Source organism: Pleurodeles waltl, chromosome 12, assembly GCF_031143425.1.
Source record: "Pleurodeles waltl isolate 20211129_DDA chromosome 12, aPleWal1.hap1.20221129, whole genome shotgun sequence".
NCBI lineage: Eukaryota > Metazoa > Chordata > Amphibia > Caudata > Salamandridae > Pleurodeles > Pleurodeles waltl.
The window spans coordinates 336,008,709-336,028,798 of NC_090451.1; the positions used below are offsets into that span (position 1 = coordinate 336,008,709).

At 43.5% G+C, this 20,090-nt stretch overlaps 1 protein-coding gene across 1 annotated transcript in view; it reads left to right on the top strand.

Moving 5' to 3' along the window:
* The window catches only part of LOC138267494 (transcription initiation factor TFIID subunit 4-like), a 1,241,721-nt gene that overhangs the window by 189,261 nt on the left and 1,032,370 nt on the right, over positions 1-20,090 (top strand). Inside the window, exon 6 of the mRNA XM_069216487.1 lies at positions 10,832-10,921. Coding sequence (XP_069072588.1) covers positions 10,832-10,921 — 90 coding nt within the window. The remainder of the gene's footprint in view (positions 1-10,831; positions 10,922-20,090) is intronic.

The following is a 20,090-nucleotide window of genomic DNA, read 5'->3' on the forward strand; positions in this document are numbered from 1 at the left end:
CATGTAAATCTTCTGGGTCCAGTTTGACCCTGGGGAGAATTGAAAGATAAGGTATCTGCAGCTAGGGTCACTACCAGATGAGGTCTCACTGAAAGTAAGTAACTTGTCCATTAGTGTCCAACATGTACAAGGTTACTGGCAGTGATCACCAGTGCATCAGGCATCGCTGCTCCATGAAACTACCAAGCCATATGTTCGCTTAGTGTAATCTCGAGGTCCTCAAAAACTGTGACCTTCTCCAGCTGAATCCCATTCAATATAGGACTTGGCTGGGTAGAAGGTGCAGGGTTTAATACCATGTATTTAGTTGTATTTACATTAATTTCTAGTCCTCTAGCCTTACAAAAATATTTGAAACTGTCCAAAACCCTTAGAATGCCAGTGGTAATCTTGGAAAAGAGAAGGGTGTCATTGACGAACATCAGAGCGGGCACCTTATCTAGAGCCAACTTGGATGCATTGCTGCTAATGAGATTCAAGGATTCAATGAGGCCATTAATGTACACTTGGATAAATAGCGTGGGTGCCAACACTCAGCCCTGTCTAGCACCCCTTCCAATGGGAAAGGACGCAGAGAGCTCCCCCACTTCACCCTAATGTACTTGAGCAAAATTACCCATGTGCAACCTTTGTAATACTGGGCCCAGGTCTACAATACCCTCCCCCTTCGAACTAATGATGGGCAAAGCATAATGAAGTGAACCTGGTTCAGAAATGGTTGTGGTATAACCAGTGCCCTGAATCACTTTCCATTGGGCAGTCTCTGTGTTGTTATCCCTGGCGTTGGATCGGCCACAGCTCACCTCCCTCCCCTTATTTCCAGAGCCCCTTCTGCCTGCGTATACCACAGCATTATTGTAGACTAGGCAAGAAGTAACTGGATAGAGGTGTGGGCATACGGCCTTCTGGTTGACCACAATCTGGTCATACGTTGGGGCAAACCCTGGGTAAACCCTTTGGACGCCACCCATCTCGGTTGCCCTAATTCAATCCACATCCTCGAAGGCTCCATATCTATTAGAGATAGGGACCTCGTACTTCGAATCCTGGAAGTCTTGAAGATTAAAGTTCCTAACCTTGAGAGCTGGAATCCGAATATTGGAATCCAATCTAGTGTGGCAGTCATAAAGCAGGCCTGTAGAAATAGCCCAAGCGTAGTATTATACTAGAGGAGCCTGTATTTTGTTGGCAGTACTCACCTGTCAAGTGTGTTTTGGCCACATGGGGGTACCTGAAATTGACTAACACGCAATCCCCTGGCCGATCAGCAGGATTCTTGCCAACCCAGCTCACCCTTCGAGTTAGGATGATGTCATTCACCAGTGCGAGAGGAAGATTCTGTAGCACATGAGCCAGTGCAAGCATTTATTGGTTAGCTGTTTCTGGGACTCATTCTGACCTGGCTTTAATTCGACGTAGGGACTATACGGCATAGGGACAAGAGACTGGGGGAAGATTGATGACGGGGGTTTCACAGGAGGTTTTGCTGGAGGAATTATTTTATCTACTACTGGGGCTTGTTTGTCTTCCCCTCTTGTCTAGAAGGAAGATTCCCCCCCCCCCCCCTCCCCCCCAATCTATGTTAGGGACCAAATTTATAACCAAGCTGCCCTGAGTCATTCCGGCCAGCTCCACATAGTTAGCATGAGTTTCAAGTGAAGACTCTCCTCCCCAGGTGACCTATACTGCCATCCATGTTCCTTCCCACCAAATCTACATTGGTCTAAGTTCCTATAGCCACCACTCTTCTTGGCTGCATTCTCGCAAACCATAATGCATCACTGCACAGGAGCTCCACTTTCTCAAGTCTATTAATCAACAGAGCAAGTTCTGTAACTACAATGGATTTAATTTGCTCCAAAATGTTTTTGCCTATCCCTGACTCCCCTGGAGACTTTCTCGCAGCAACCAGTTTAGGCTAAGCAGACTTAACCTTGCTCCCCTATTCGGAGCTTGGAAAATACAGTAGGTTGTAACTCCACGCTTGGGCCAGGATTTTCGCAACTTAACGAAAGTCGTCGCTCGGCCAGTTCTATTTCAGATACCACCACCCCTATGGCTCTTTGCAACATCAAATCAATTAATGTGGGTCTAGAGGAATATACTGGGGACATCTGCCTACCTAGGCCCTTCTGCATAATCCCGCACTGCCCTGAGCAGCTCCTCAGACTCAGTTCCCACACAGCAAGAGCTCTGTAGCCAATTTATGCCAAGTGCCTCTAGGCACCGCAGCACGATATGGCCAAAGTGTTTGTTGTACAGTTAGTCCTTGAGTTGTTTGGCCCCCCTCTCTGCCCTGACCAGCTCCTCAGACTCGGTTCTCGCGCAGCGGGAGCTCTGTAGTCAGTTTATGCAAAGTCCCTCCAGGCGCAGCAGCACACTATGGCCAAGGTGTTTGTGGAACAGGTTGTCCTTGAGTTGTGCGCCTTTGCTCCGCCCCGACCAACTCCTCCGACTCAGTTCTCTAGTTTTGGTATAAATATATAAATTAAACCAAGAAAAAGCTTTTAATATAGCAGGCTGGGCTGCACACAGAAGAGCTACTTAGAGCTACCAGTAGCTCACAAGCTACTCACTGATAAAGCGTGGTCTGGCGGCTTAGTGGATTAAGGCATCTACTCTAGGGATCTGTTTTCGACCATGATCACAGGTTTGAATCCTAATGGGACTACTCAGCCTCTCATTTATTAGACGGCAGTAAAATGTGTACCACTGACTTAACAGTCACATAGCTGTTATCTGTGAATAGCCCCAGTGGACCTCCTCGATGGTAAAGAGAGCGCCTCATAAATACATTCTATGTTAGGTTATTAAATCTTTTTGTTGTAAATCACTATATTAATCCAAACATAGCTTACCGTCCTTTTTAGTGAATCCTGGACCCACTTTAAACCACATCATTAAAACGTTGTGCAGTTCCTAAAAAGTAAATATTTGTACAGTTTTTGTCTTTTAATACAAATAGGCATGTAACTATCTATTGGCAAATTTTGAGGTTTGTCCAACACGCCTAGCTTTGCAAATTAAACCACCTTTTAATTCTACAAAATAAATGCCAAAGGAAAACTGATCTAATAGACATACAGATTTCTACAGAGTTCAGGAGTGGTCGGTGAATTAGCGGATTACAGCCCTTTCACTATTTATTTCACAAAATTATTTAGTTTTAATCATTTTGTCACTTCACACAATGTTACTTACATATTCCTTGTGTTTACTCTTGTTTTCCGACAAGTTCTGTAAGTGCTGTAAATGAATGTCCCACATACCGTTCCTTCAGCCATTACAAACCTTTTCTGTCAGCAGTCCAACCCAAGTGGTTTGATGGTCAATTAAGTAATAATTTCTCTACTTGTTTATTACTTAGAGATTTTTTCCCTGTCTTAAGGAATAATGTTTCTCTATTAGTTGAAGCTTGGGATACCGTTATTAATGGGAGACAGATGGGGCATTGGCTGAAAGTGCCTGGGTTTTCTGTTAAATATGAGAGAAATTGTGTTTTTTAACATATGTTTTGTTAGTGGAGAAGTGTGGCACAATGGTTAGAGCGGCAGACCCTGAAGCAGAGATCTGGCTCAAGACCAGGGTTCAAGTCCCGCTTCGGCAGGTCTTGGGCTCAATTCCCTTGGACCAGATAATTCTCGCCTCGGTGCCTAATCTAATTAATGGGTCCCACTCTGCAACTCTGGGCAATAGCTTGCTTAATCTCCACAACGGCCCCAACAGCGCTTGGATGCCTGGCTTCACCCTGGGGGTGCCCAGGAGTGGGCACCTCACAGGGAAAAGCCAGGAGGGGTTCCATAGCGGTATGAGTACAGCGCCTTGAGACCCTAACGGGTGAGTAGTGCGCTATACAAGTGCAAATTTACATTTACATTTGCAGGGCATTTGGGTAGGTAAATGTGTTTGGATCCACGCAAGCCACACCACCATGTATTGCCCTTGGTCTGAATTCTGCAGCAATCCCAATGCAAGGGACCAGAACCTGTAATTTCCTTGGGCATATTTTTGACATATGGGACAGCAGAGAAGGGTTATGTCCCTTTTTCTCCCCCCTCCTAGTGGCAGAAATAGTGTCAGAAAGCCCTAGGGTCTGACCCATTGTCAAGTTTGCCCAGCACCCCACTCTATTACTTTTCTCACTTTTATCCCTGGTGCTCTCCTATGCTGTGATAGGAGGATTAGTAATTACTGTCCCAATCTGCTCTTTGAGGGCGAAAGGCAATCTGTCTTGCGCCCAAGGAATTGGAGTGGTGCTCTGAGTAGAATGGAACAGTGCCTAACCCCATATCTTATTTTTACATAATTATTTGTCGTTTCATAAGCTTTTTCACCCTGTGTGGGCAACTTTGAGGTGCGTGTGCACCACTAGAGATGTCAGAAAGCTCATGAGAAACCAGGAAAGAATTTAAGAAACCGAATGGGGTTGCAGGACTTGCCTATCTTAGCACTTGGCTACAGTGCTTAATTTGTAAATAAAAACATGAGGGTGCCCAGAGCCCTCCCTTTTAACATGCAGCAGTTGCAATTAAATGGTGTAGCACGAAATACTGAGGCAGCGTAAGCCTGAAGCCATCTCAAGCCACTTCAGTACATTTAAAGCCACTACTTGCCCCTTCCGCACACTGTTGCAGCTTTTAGCTTTCTTCCATTGTGATGCTTTTTCGTTTTTCTCGTCCTCTGTCTTTCCCAAATGTCTTCTTCTGCCTGTGAGCAAAACAAGCGCTGGCCCTCAAAAATAAGTGCTGGTGCTGAGCACCGGAAACAACAAGCACAAATTAAGCACTGCTTGGCTACACCCTCTAACCCCAGACACTAGACACTCTCTCTTCCTCCTTTTGGGGGGCAGATTTGGGGTCCACTTCTAATTTTACTTCCCGATGGAGCTTAAAGTCTACTAGACACCACGGATTAGTGTCTGAAAGAGGAATGATATGGGACATCCCTCACGTCTTGGCATCAGGGTGGACGCCCTGGCACCAGTTAATGTCTATGCCACTTTTGGGAGGCAGCATGCGGGGGTTAATCCCCTCATCTGGCCCGTGTCCAAGCTACACCCAGAATATCCAAATTACCTTTCACATGTCATGGTAATGGCTGTAGTGTTTATGGTGTGTGCCCCAGGGGCAGAATTTTTGTGGGTGTGGTGGGGGGGGGGGGGGGGGGGGGGCAATTTCAGCTCCTTGGTCAGGTCCACACTCTGACCATTCACATTTGCACTGAGGAAGAACGCATTAGTGAAGTATAGGGCCACCCTCATTGACTGTGCTGCATATCTGTCGGGTGCACAGTGAGCGCTCCTTCTGACAGGTCGATTGCCTCTGCTCTTGCGTCTAATGTGTGGTGTCAACTATTTGCATGGGATCAGGCCCCCATGCAAAAGAGTGAGCACCTCCTTGTGATTGTGCCATTGCAAGATTTGCACCAGTGCTGTTCCATATTATAGACTGGGATGCACAAGCATCTTAGGCCCTTCTGTAAAACCAAGCAGCCTTGGGCAAGGTACAGGTACAAACTCCTATTCAGCTTCTGCGACACTTTCTCTGATATGGCTTTTGGTGTCTAGCAACCTTTCTGCCCTCCCCAGGCCGAGCAGATTGAGTCTAATTGGGAAGGTGGGGAAGGTAGGAAGGCTTGGGTCCAGGGTTGAGGGATGGGACCTGATGCCACAACAGACCAGTCCCTACCTCATTAATTTCCCCACCCCCCCAAAAAAAATTTAATCCCTGGTGTCCAAGGTGCTATTTGTCCCACAGGGGAGAGCAGAATGTAGGGACACCCCCTCCACCAATCTGCCCAACAAGGACAGAAAGACTTTGTGGTCACAAGGAGTGAAGGATTCAGCCTGATATCAGGACTGGTCTGCCCAACCTCATTCTTTTATGTATAAATAGGCTATCTCAGATGCCTTGTGTGCTTTCTTCCCTACTGTGGTATGCAGTTGCCCCGGTTCACCTTTCCCAGCGGGACAGAAAGAGTGAAAATACCTTCTGTGGGTTGGAGCATTTGATAGTGCCTATGAAACTACCTCCCCCACTCCTCACAATGGTGTTTTTGTGGATGAATCCTTGCTTAGAGAACACCTTTTCTGTACTATCCGAGTAGGTATCGATTAGAGAGAGGTACAATTATAAAGGGAACATTTTCCCCTTTCTGATGTAACCTCTCCAGTTGTTTATGGGTGCTAAGCCATACCCTCAATCAGTGATCGTACTGAAAGTGGTAGCCTGCTGCTATGAGCATCAGAGGAGAGAGAGGGAGAGTGAGAGGGAGAGAAAAAACTAACCAAAAAAAAAAGTCAGTAGCTCATGAGTTTGTGGGTTGAGTGCTACAATGCAGTTTTCCATGTCGTACAGGCACAATAGTGCAGGATGGTAACATGTGGAAAGCAGGAAGCAACTCTGTGAGAGGGGGAGGTTACCACAGAGGTGAGGAGGCAGTAGGGCCAACTTGCCTCTTTTGGACACAGTGGAGTATGAAAGGAAGGGGAATGGCAATGGATGCAGCCTTTACCCAGTTCCAAAACCAAGCAGAAACAGGGATAGGATGTAAAACGGGAAAACTGATCAGTAAAAGAGAGAAACAAAAGGAGTCTCAACATCATACGGGCGTGGGAACAGTAGCGGAAAGTTAATCATTTGTTTTGCACTTACCAGTAGGAATGTAGAATCCTGAATAGTAAGTATGCATTTAAAAGAAATGTACCTTATATTCTCTTTGCCTTTGTGCTTTAACAACTTGTTAATTGCCCAGTGAAGTCTAAGTGGCTCTATAACTCATTAAATGGTTTCCTTTGAAGTAACAATTGTACAAAGCTTTGTCACCAACAACTGCTGTGACCAAAGCTCAAAATTCAAATTATTAGGCTCATCTCTATTATTGGAAAACATTAAACAGGCAAATACATTTTTTCTTGCTATGCAGGCTGACAGCAATGTATTAGGATAGATTGTAATTCAGCATGTGCATGATGGTCATGGAAATGGCGCTTCGTGACTTCTCAATGAATTCTGTGTTTATGAGCAACCTGCCTTCTTGAATCTTAACTTATTCATATGTTTGCTCCTTACACAAAGGAACTTGGCAGTAAATCCACAAACTTTGTGTAACTAACGTTCTATGTATATGTTAATATATAGTTTGGTGTTCGTTATCTATTGTCAGCCTTCAGTACTGTTGTTCTCAGAAGAGTTTAAAAGAGGTTTCTTGGAATGATACTTATGATAGGGCTCTGAAACACACATATGAGGACTGGTTTAGGTACAGTAATAACTGAGCGGCTGGTCAAATTTTTATGTAAAGACACCATGCCTTCTCACTTCTGGGCAATCCTAACTCCTTTGGACGCCCAGATAAAGGAGTCTAATTTCCCTTCCAACTTTTGTATCCAAGTCTTTTTGAAATGCCGCGGTATCATGTTGAAGAGAAAAGTAAACTTTGGCAAAATGGACATTTTGATTAAATTAGTCCTTCCGTAGAGGTATAATGGAAGATGAGCCCAGCTGAGAAGGGACCTACTGACCTCCTTCATGACTCTATTGAAGTATATTTTGGCAATCTCTTCCAAGCTATTACAAATTCTAATGCCTAAATATTTAAATTCTTTTTCAATTTCACTGTGCTCCTCCTCTGTATTCCAAGTCATGATTTCCGATTTAGACATATTGACTGCATATCCTGAGATCTTCCCAAACTCTTGTGTCAGTCACTCTAAGCCTTCCAAGGTAGGGCTCAGGCTACTCCTATAAATCATTATATCATCAGCATATAATGCTATTTTTTTCCCAACAAGCTTTTCTAAAGGGGTTAACAGAGGGGTCCCTGCTAATTTTCTTTGCAAGTGGCTCAGTGTATAGGCTGAATAATAATTTTGAGAGTGGGCAGCCCTGTCTAGTCTCCCTTGTGACCCTGAAAGCAGTAGTTAAATCCCTGTTTAGCAATATTCTAGCTTATGAGGTTTTATAAATATTCTGAAGGACCCTACAGAAATTGTCACCAAAATTGTAATTAATCAAGATAGAGTTTAAGTAGCCCAGCTAACCCTGTCAAAAGCCTTATGGCACCCAAGGTGATTATAGCCAGAAGGGCCTTAGTAGCAGTAGCCATATCAATAGTTTCAATTAATTCATTAGACAATTCATGCATATACCCCCCCTTTAGAAAACCCTTCTGGTCTTCCTTAATTCATTTCCCTGCCACATTTCCCAACCTTTTTGACAGAATATTCGAGAATAGTTTAGAATTGTTAATTAGCAAAGAGATTGGTCTGTATGATTCGCACATCCTGAGGTCTTTACCTGGTTTTAAGATGTGAGCCTCGTCCCATGATTTTGGGAGGAGGGTATCACCTCTAAAGATGCAGTCAAAAAATTGTATTGAGAAGGAAATTTGTTAAATGGGGAATAGCGCTTCTGGATATCCAATTGCATGTCTGGGCTTTCCAGTTTAGGAATACGAAAAACGTACTATCTGAGGTTGGCGGGAACCAATTAAGGGACATTATGTTGAAGGACGAAGCTGGAGGGGATATGAAACTAATGTATACATTTGGGCATCCCAGATTTTACAAAAAAGTGATATTAAAAGTCTTACAGCCGCCTGCTCAGCTTTGGGCTCATATATGGAAAGTAACAAACTTAACATACTATAGTAAATATTCCCTGGTGTGGGACTCCCCAGGAACAACTGAATGTCTTAGAGATAACTTAGCACTTCCTCTGAGGGAGGCAGGCATTTGGAACGGGGGCAGCTGTTGCAGGATGGGAAAATTCGCCCCTGAGAGGAACTGACAGTTAAAACCCAGGGAGCTTTGTCGAAATTTATCAATTGCAGAGCTAGGCCAGAGTTCTGCGAGAGGAGGGTTTGGAAACGAATAAGCTGGAGGAGAAGCTGAATAAAGCTCAAACTTGGAAAAAGGTAGTGGCTGTTTACTATGGCTTAATTTTGGAGGCCCTGGACCAGGATAAAGACTCCGCAAGATCCAGGTGGGAGGAAGAGTTTCCAAATGAAGACATCTTTCAATTGTGGCCAATGACTTGGCGCTGCCTATAATCAAGTTGTAAAACCAGCGTACTTAAGAAGGAATCACCTCTTTACTCTTCACAGGGCTTACTATACTTCTAAGAAATTAGCAAAATTCCAAGTATGGGAAAGTCTTGTAGCAATTGCGGCGTCTCCATTGCAGAGGCCCTACATATGTTTTTTCTCTTTCCCCATATCCAGGTTTTTTGGATGGAGGATAGTAGAGTGATAAAGGAGATCTTTTACCTGGAGATAAACTTAGGCCCAGAGCTGGTTGGGTCACCTAAGGTCAGCGGCCTAAACAACTACAAATTAAAACTGTTGTTGTACTTGATGCTTTTAGATAGAAGGGAAATATGTAGGCAATGTACACTTTTTAAGGCTCCTTCATAAAATGACTGGCTGACGGCAGTAACTTATACTTGTAAGATTGACTGCTGGTGCTTGAACGCAAAAAAGGCCAGAATGATGTGGTCTCCGTGGATAAGATGGTGGGACAGAAAGGTGGGACCTGGTCTTGATAAGGTCAGTACAACACAAGGTATCCGATGATTAGGGCCATAAGGGATCAAGACATGGCATTCAGTCTTGCCCTTTTTTGGCTTCTCATCCTGAGATCTTTCGATTTTCCCAGGGTAGGCTTGTATATCAACAGGGGAAGATTTTGGGTAATCAGTATGGAGGCATAATAGTGCAAATGAGGACACCATAAATTAAAAATAAAATAAAATGTTTTAAAAAAAAGACGCCATGCCCAAATAAGCCCTCTCTCTATGTATTTCTTTGGGGCTTGCTTAGAAAAACTCGACTGTCTATATTGACAAAATGAGCCCATGATGATCATCAGGCAGTTAAAGAAGATACAGATCTAGAGGGAATAATGGAAATTTCCCCATTTGTGCAGGTTCTTCCAGAGCTTCAGTGAACCAAATTACTTATGTCAGTCTATGCAGTCCTGAAATATGATTCTAAAAAGTCACATTTATGATAAGGTTTCTGAAAATAATTTCAAAGTAGAGTCTAGGGAATGGGTTTCTATGTTACTTTATTGAACTTGTGCACTTAGGCAAGATGGGACTTTCTGTTGCTTGCTATGCACAAGGAGCTTTAAGCCTCGAATGACAAACTTGATAACACTCTTTCAGTAGGGATAAACTGTCTAGTTATTTAAATGTATGTTACTACTGGACACACCTGTATGCTTAAATGCTCTCTATGATAACCTACCTGCTTGAGATAACCTGTAGCAAACTTTTTGGAGCTAGTCACTGGGATGTAGTGCCATGGGTAGCTTGACGGTGGTTTAGGGTGCATCTGAAGAATTATTTTAAGGTGAGGTTGTCAAGAAAGCTGTAGTCTGCTTTATGATGATCCAGAATCAAGGGAGTGGTAGACTTTAAGATATTTTATGAAATTCATACTTTTCTGTGGCTAGTGTTTCTACTGTCTTGTGGTACTTTGTAAATAACAATGGGGTAAGGGACACAAACATTTAGCCAGTTGTTGGATGAGACACAGAATGGTGACTTCCTTTACCTCAGATATACATGCCTTAAAGGCAGGTCATGCAGACTTTTTAGCTAATCGTAGTTATGCAGAATCTGACTTGGAAAAAAACACTAAGAATCACATCACCTTGTAACAAAATTACAGATGCACAGATTGGCTACAGGTAGACGACCTAACATGCCCGTAAATAAATTAAATTGATGCAACTTCTGGTGGGCCTTTTTTATACTTTGCTGCACACCACTGTGTACATGAAGACAAAAGAGAACAAATAACTAAAACATTTTTTTTTTAATCTTAGGACGCAAAGATTGACGCAGAAGAATTCACAAGTCGTCTGCAGTTGGAGCTGAAGTCTTCACCCCAGCCGTATTTAGTTCCATTTCTTAAGGTATTCTTTAACACATGTTGAACATTTTGTCTTATTATTGTGGGGAACCCAGAATTGTCTGTAAAGTTGATAAATGTTTTCATTCACAGAACTGAATATATAGAATTATAGATAGGTAGAAGTGACTAACAAATGTATTTCACTGAGGAGTTCCGAATAAACTCGAACACAGGTGAAGCTTGTGTATGATCATCACTCAGAACCTCATGTCATTGTTCCCCTCTTTCAGCTGCTGTTAGGGGCAGAGAAATAGTGAGGTAGCCATAGATAACATGGCCTCTCCTACCTGATCCAAATGTTAAAAACAAATGAATAAATAAAATCTGGTCATCTGCCATCCCACCACCCTCTGTGCAATCCCACCCAGTTTCCTCCCAAAGCTGTGCCAGAGCTGGCGCTGCACTGACAGGCTCTTCGACAACCTAATCAGAGCAGCCTCAAATTCCTTTATGGCGTGGAAACTATGTTTTGCCCTCTACTGGTACATCATAACAGATATAGAACAGTGCTACGATAAAGTGGAAACATTCCTTTGACGGTTTGTTTACAACCAACTTTTGATCATTTGCTTAAGCAAAATCTTTAAGGGAATACTGTTTTTGAAGAAATCACTTCTCACTTTAGTGGTTAAAAATAGTGCATGTTAGTAGTGCCTTGAGTTCCCCTACTTTGACCTACCCCTGCGTCAAAACTAATTTATGATCTAAAAAGCTACAGCTACCCTAACCTTACACTAGAACTCACCCTGATAAGCTGTAGTGGTAAGTGATTGCAGTGATTTCTTTTCAGTGGTCTGTCAAGGGGGTGGACTTGATGAACTGTAATGCAGCATTAGAAAGTATGTATATTACTTAAGTTTAATGTGGGTTTAGAGACTTTTAACCTCAGATTGCTCACCTAATACATTTCCTCAGATAGCGTACTGGATCCGGAAACTTTTTTCTAGCAATCACATTTTACACCAGCAGGTGGCGCTTTGCGGCGGATCCATCTTGCCCTGGATGTGACGTTGGGGCCTGATATATATGCTACCTCTAGTGGCTGACGTCAGTTCCCTTCTTTTTGTGCCATCTGACAAGGATCCAGAGCTTCTCGAATCCTGTCTTCTGGCTTAATTTCTCCATCATATCTTTAAGTGTGCACACGTCTCCCTGAAAACTACAGGGTTTAGCCAATGTCTGGATTGTCGCCGACACCCACAACATCTATCTGTGGTGTCTTAGATCCAAACATTACTCGATATTGTGTGAGTGCTGTGCAAAACTTAGTTGCTAGGCTATCCAAGATCATGAAGCAAAACTTGCCATCGCCAAACTCTTTAGGGAGTTGAAAAAACAGGCCCAGTAGAAGTTGAGGGCATGGAATCACTCCTGTGACTGGTCTTTATCGAAGTCACAAAGTTCATGTAAGCAAAGCATTGTATCACCACTCACACAGTTTGCAGTCATGCGACGCCCTGGGCACCCCCACATCACGGATATGCTCCTTCACTTGGGAAACAATTTCTACATAGATCCTTCCGGGCCATCAGTGACACAACAGCTCCAATATTTCGAGGTTGCCTCCAGGATGGTAACCATAGGTGGATCCGTTCAAGGCTGAGACCTTGCCACCCTGTCTCTATTCAAGATTAATCTCTTCCTCAGGTTCAGCACTACCAACTCCAACTGCAGCACGTTGTCAGACGACCCCCCTCCCCCCATCCCCCGGTGCCACGACTAACACCGCCTGCCTGAGCTTTGACACCGACATTAGAAGTTGAGTTATAGTTTTATTAGACTTGGAAAACCATTTTTAACCTCTGAGACAAAGCTATTATGCCTATTCCAACCCAGAGACAAATACTGCTCACCATGATGATGAAGACGAATCTATAGTGACAAACACACAGGGGACCAGAGGGAAGCATTTAAAGACCCAGTCTACATTGCTACCAGTCACGTTTGCAACCCAGAAATGGACATGTAAAGTCTACGCGAAGTAGCCAACTAATTAGCTGTGCCTCAAAGGTATAGGTCTGTTTCAAATTAAGAAGAAAATGAAAAAACAAAAACATAAACGTTAATGACGATAACCACACCCACCCTTGGGCGGCATGCATCATTACTGAATTCTTCCTAACACCATTAACACACATGGTAGTGGTGTGAGCTACTACTCTTCCAAAAAAACGCCATTGTGAGCTGTATGGTGTTGGTGGGGGTGGACAGAGTGCAATGGAAAGAAATATGAAGGAATAATTACAAATTCCTCTAAGTGGACCTAACCCTAGTTTTAATGAATATCTCTGAAGAGCATATTAAAACCAATGGGGGCAGTGTGGTGTGACTTTACTCCGTGCATTATTATGGTGAAAACATCTTTGTGCCAAGCCTAATAACCCTACAAGGAGTTGTATGACATTCTTCAGGACCTAATTTATTAATTATATCACTTAGGTTAGGTTTGTATCGAAAAAACCACAAACAAAATAGTGAGCATAAATTCAGTGGTGCAAACGCTGGTCGACAATCAATGTGGCTTTGACGATCATTGTCCACATCTGTGAAAACAATCAACGGACCAGACAAATGTAAATAGTTTGATATAGTGGCAAGAGATACTAGTCATAGAACACAACTACATCCATATATCTTGTACACTGCAACTGTGCTGTCGTCCTCAAGGTGCCAACACATGCCCCAATAAGGTGGAGTTCAGTAGTGTATAATTAATAAACAGACAATCAACTTTGCTTACTTATAGAAAAAGACAGCTTACCTGTAAAGGATCGGTGTATTAACCTCAGCTCTCCAGCCTAAGACAGACAGGAACAGGGCTGCAAATTATCTATGACAATATGGGTCTTTAAATGGTCCCCTGTGTGTTTGTTAGTTTAACTACAGCCTCCTCTGGCTGTGGGCCTTATACTTTTATTTTGAAATTCTCCTCTCCGTTCTTGATAGATTTAATGGCATTTGCATATACAGTATAACCATCATGACTGACTCAACAAGACATGGGTATGTTGATGCTGTAGTAGAAGTGTTTTCTGACAAGCCCTTTATACTAAACACACCAACTACACAGGCATTTTCACAAACAGAACTGGTCAGAACTGTCTAATTTGAAAAAGCAGATACAAAAAGTGCATTACATGGGTCAGTTGTGACTAAATATCTTTTAGAGAAGAAAGCATTTAAAAGGAACTGGACAGCAATAGCCTGGCGCCACACAAGAGCTCTCATGATACTGATTATTAATAAAGCTAAAGAGATGGCTGTCCTTTTGTTTCCATAAATTAATGCTTTTTCAAGTAAAATTAAAGCTGTAATTCAGATCACATGATACAAAAAGAGGAAGTAAATAAGACCATGAATGAGACCAAACAGTTCCTGATGGATAAAAAGGTCTCCAAACTCCAGAAATACATTTTCTGGTTCTCTGCTGAAAAAGTGAATCCATATTTGAAAGATGATTTCCAGGACCTAGCTGAGAATAAAGGCAAGAGAAAAGGAGAAGGCTGGAGAAAAAAAACATATGAGTGGAAATTCGAGGACTGGAGCAGTAGTGATGAATCCACTAATGATTCATGGACATAACCAAGCTCTTCTCATATGAAAGGACCACATGAGTGTGGCTTAAGACCCACCCAGGCCTCCACCTCTTAAGTAGTTTTAATTTTTATTTCTGGTACCTCCATTTCAACCACCCTGCTTTCAAGTCAACAAAGGATGCCTTTTCTCAAAAAAGGGCTATGGAAGACCAAGAGGGAGAAGAAGGGGATCCCAGCGAGTAAATTGGAACCCATCAGCATCTCCTTGCCAGACCAGGAGTATGACCAAAGAACCAACACCATTGAGCAGTCACGAGACCAGTTGATTGCTAATTTGAGCAACTACTGTTTTACAGAGGAGGAACTGACTGTTCTCAACAGAAGACCTTGTACCTACCAATCTTGGTGTTGATTTTACCATCCAGAAAGAAGTTACTCAGTTCTTTAGGAAAATCCTGCTCAGATTTTTCTTTGATCTATCCTCGGTGAAACATACACTGGAGGCTGATGTCAACACAGATCTATGGAAGAAATCAAATTTTAGACCTCCTCTGCACATGTTACCACCAGACGTTTTGACCTTTGAAAACAACCATACTTAAGGACTTTTCAAACTTGTTGTAGTTGAAAGAATTCTCTTTCTCAGCATCTCAAACCAGGCAGAAGACATTGTTAAAAATTGGGTTCTGACCCCACGATTACAATCAACCCAGCAGATGAAGATGGGGACATAGTGATCCTTCACTCCTCAGCTTACCAGGCAATAGTGCCTTTCACACTTACAGAATACTAATAATTACTTGCCTCTAAGACAGGATCCTACAAAGAAATTGCAGAAGATTATTCATGCACTTGTCAAGGAAGTGAAAGAGTCTGAATGGATCACTACGAAGGAAGCAGATTTTCTTGAGCCAGTCTATCCAAAGCAACCTTATTTTTATATACTTCTGAGAATTAATAAAACTCATATGACCACCACCAGCAGGTTAATTGTTTCTGGGATTGGCTCCCTCCTTGAACCTCTGTCCCAATTTGTTTTTTGTTTTCCTTTAATCTTCAAAATGCCACCCTACTTTCAGGACACCAACCATTTCCTTAAGGTCTTCAAGGATATCATTTTTAACCCACAAGAGGATTTGCTGATGAGTTTGGATGTGGAGTCCCTTTATACTTCCATGCCACAGGATGGTACATTAAGGACTGTGGAAAGCTTGCTGAGAAAGGATTCACCAGTTTCTTGTACTCCCATCTCGTTTATCATGAAGTGTGCAAATCTAGCCATGATAGAAATCTTGCTGAGAAAGAGGACTTCTTCCACTTCCAGAATCAAAAATACCTTCAGGTATCCGGGACTTTGATGGGCAGTACATTTGCTCATAGCATAGCAAATTAGTGTATGCGCTTCTTGGAATGTACACATGTTTACACGCTAGACAATCCCTACCACAGCCATTTGAAACTCTGGAAATGTTACATTGATGACATGCTGGTCATATGGACTGTAGCTGTAGAAGAAATCCCCACGTTTTTGCAGGAGGAGAAAATACAGTCTGAGTTGTGTAGGAAATAGATGGCAAAGAACTCTTTCACCGCATTATAGTTACCACCCCTTGTCCCTGTGGGGTATTATACCAGTTGGTCAGTTCCTCAGGATAAGGCATAATTCAATGAATTACAGGAAGTGTGCTGCAGCTGTAAGTAGACAACTGTCAAAGGCAGTATCGCATATATCTGATCCGAAGAGCAGCTAAACGGGCCAACAATAACCACCGGGATGCCCTGCTTGAAGACTGACCACCATTGGCCTGCCATCGAACAGTTAATTTGTGTAAGTACTTTCTGCAGTCTCAACTTCTATTCAGAAATCAGTCTGGAAAGACTGGAAAATATTGAACACTTCTTAGGTGGAATTAGTACCTCCTATTTTTGCTTTTTGGTGTGGCCTCAATTTGAAGGTCAGCTAATACACAGACGATCACCTGCAAAAAAAGCCATCAATCAAGATACTTTGTGGTCTCTTCCTAAAGTAACAGGTCACTTTCCTCATGCCCCCTGTTCTGTGTGCCAGTTTACCAAACAGATAACCGATATGGATCTCTGATGGAATACCTCATAGAAATTGTAGCAATATTGTCATTGCAATAGCAGCAGCCTGATGTATATATCTAAGTTCGATGGCATGTGTAGCTGCAGATACACATGCTGTGCACATCCCGCCATTTGGTGTTGGGCTCAGAGTGTTACAAGTTGTTTTTCTTCGAAGAAGTCTTTTCGAGTCACGAGATCGAGGGACTCCTCCCATTTCGGCTCCATTGCGCATGGGCGTCGACTCCATCTTAGATTGTTTTTTTTCCGCCATCGGGTTCGGACGTGTTCCTTTTCGCTCCGGGTTTCGGTTCGGAAAGTTAGTTAGAATCTCGGAAAAATCGTCTGTATTGTTTGCGTTCGGTATCTGGTTAGTTATAACAGATCGACACTGACTTTTGAAGAGCTCCGGTGGCCCTTTGTTTTTTTTTTTTATCCCCGTCGGGGCCTGGTCGGCCCGGCCACGTGTCTCTTCAAGGCTGATGGAACGGACCCCATTCCGCTTCTGCCCAAAATGCCATAACAAGTATCCATATACAGATCAGCATCTGGTCTGTAACTTGTGTTTGTCGCCAGAACACAAGGAAGATACTTGTGAAGCCTGTCGAGCGTTTCGGTCCAGGAAGACACTAAGAGACCGAAGAGCAAGAAGACTGCAAGTGGCGTTGGCACCAACAGGACAAGGGCGTTTCGAGGAGGAAGAAGAAACCTTCTCCATCCAGGAATCGGACTCGGATGAGATCGATCCCGAAGAAACGCCAAAAACCGTGAGTAAAACGTCAAAACATAAAACTCACGAGAGGACCACAAAAGCCCAGGGGACGCCACCGCCAACAGGCCATGGCTTAACCCGAAAAATAGGTGACCGATCATCGGCACCGAAAAAGGGCACGCTTGTGTCGAAGTCATCCGACTCCGGTCGAGATACCGCCATACAGCAATCGCGGGCTCGAGATAGCGGCTCCGAGCAAGTTCGGCACCGAGACAGCGGCACCGAAATGAATCGCCACTGAGAGACAACGACGCCGAAAATAAAAAAGGTTTTGTCGGAACCGAAAAAAGTAGCCGAAAAGGTTTCGATACCGAAACATCCAGCCTCGGAACCGAAATCAAGTTCCTACACAGAGGAACAAGGACTGTCCTCACAAATGAAAATACATAGATTTGGACAGGAATTGGAGACAATGGAGCTAGACTACACCCAAAGAAGGCTCCACATCCAAAAAGAAACAGGGAAGATCAGCACTCTCCCTCCTATTAGAATGAAACGCAAACTTGCCTTCCAGGAGAAAGACAAGCAGCCCCAGGCAAAGGTGGCTAAACAAGTAAGCCCGCCACCGTCTCCACAACGATCGCCGCAAACATCACCGGTAGCCACTCCACCTACGATGCAATCCCCGACTCAAACAGGGATGAGTCAAGATGACCCTGACGCGTGGGACCTTTGATGCGCCAGTGTCAGATAATAGTCCTGACTGTTATCCAGCTAGACCGTCTCCACCAGAAGATAGTACAGCATACGCACAGGTGGTGTCGAGGGCAGCGGCATTTCATAATGTCAGCCTGCATGCAGCGTCTATTGAAGACGACTTTCTATTTAATACATTGTCGTCCACACACAGCCAGTACCAGAGTCTTCCCATGCTACCTGGAATGCTAAAACACTCCAAACAAGTGTTTGAGGAGCCTGTAAAAGGAAGGGCCATTACTCCAAGAGTGGAGAAAAAATATAAACCACCACCAACAGACCCCATGTACATCACACAACAGCTAACACCAGACTCAGTTGTAGTAGGGGCAGCTCGCAAGAGAGCGAACTCACATACTTCAGGAGATGCACCACCTCCAGATAAAGAAAGTCGAAAATTCGACGCAGCAGGCAAAAGGGTGGCGGCACAGGCAGCAAACCAGTGGCGTATTGCAAACTCACAGGCTTTGTTGGCCAGATACAATAGGGCTCATTGGGACGAAATGCAACACTTTATAGAACATTTGCCCAAGGAGTTCCAAAAGAGAGCACAGCAAGTAGCAGAAGAAGGACAGAGTATCTCCAACAATCAGATACGGTCAGCAATGGATACAGCAGACACAGCTGCTAGAACTGTCAACACAGCAGTGACAATAAGGAGACATGCCTGGCTGCGTACATCAGGATTTAAACCAGAAATACAGCAAGCTGTGCTGAATATGCCATTTAACGGACAGCAGTTGTTTGGGCCGGAGGTGGACACTGCTATCGAAAAACTTAAGAAAGACACTGATACGGCCAAAGCCATGGGCGCACTCTACTCCCCACAGAGCAGAGGCACATTTTGAAAAACAGTTTCGAGGGCAAAGCACAGAACCCACGACCTCACAAACAAGGCCCACTTATCAGAGCCAATATCTGCGGGGAAGTTTTCGGGGACAATATAGAGGGGGACAGTTCCCAAAAAGTAGAGGGACGTTCCAAAGCCCCAAAACTCCTCAAGACAAGCAGTGACTTCCAAGTCACACATCCCCAACACATAACACCTGTGGGGGGGAGACTAAGCAAATTTTACAAACATTGGGAGGAGATAACAACAGACACTTGGGTACTGGCAATTATCCAGCATGGTTATTGCATAGAATTTCTCAAATTCCCTCCAAATGTCCCACCGAAAACACACAATATGTCAAAACAACATATAGATCTTCTAGGACTAGAAGTTCAGGCATTGCTACAGAAAGAAGCAATAGAATTAGTACCAAACCAACAGAAAGGAACAGGAGTTTACTCTCTGTACTTTCTCATACCCAAAAAAGACAAGAGTCTGAGACCTATATTAGATCTCAGAACATTAAATACCTACATCAAATCAGATCACTTTCACATGGTGACATTACAGGACGTAATCCCACTGCTCAAACAACAAGACTACATGACAACACTAGACCTAAAGGATGCATATTTCCATATACCAATACATCCTTCACACAGAAAGTACTTAAGGTTTGTATTCCAAGGGGTACATTACCAATTCAAGGTGTTGCCATTCGGAATAACAACTGCGGCAAGAGTTTTTACAAAGTGCCTGGCAGTCGTAGCTGCACATATCAGAAGGCAGCAAATACATGTGTTCCCGTACCTAGACGATTGGTTAATCAAAACCAACACGCTAGAACGGTGTTCACAACACACAAAGTATGTCATAGAAACCCTCCACAAACTAGGTTTCTCAATCAACTACACAAAGTCACACCTTCTGACGTGTCAGACACAGCAAAACTTAGGGGCGACAATCAACACAGCAAAAGGGATTGCCACTCCAAGTCCACAAAGGGTTCAGGCCATATATCCAAAACAAAAAAATACAAGTCAAAATGGTGATGAAACTCCTAGGCATGATGTCCTCATGCATAGCCATTGTCCCAAACGCAAGGTTGCACATGCGGCCCTTACAACAGTGCCTAGCATCACAATGGTCACAGGCACAGGGTCAACTTCTAGATCTGGTGTTGGTAGACCGCCAAACATACACCTCGCTTCAATGGTGGAACAGTATCAATTTAAACCAAGGGCGGCCT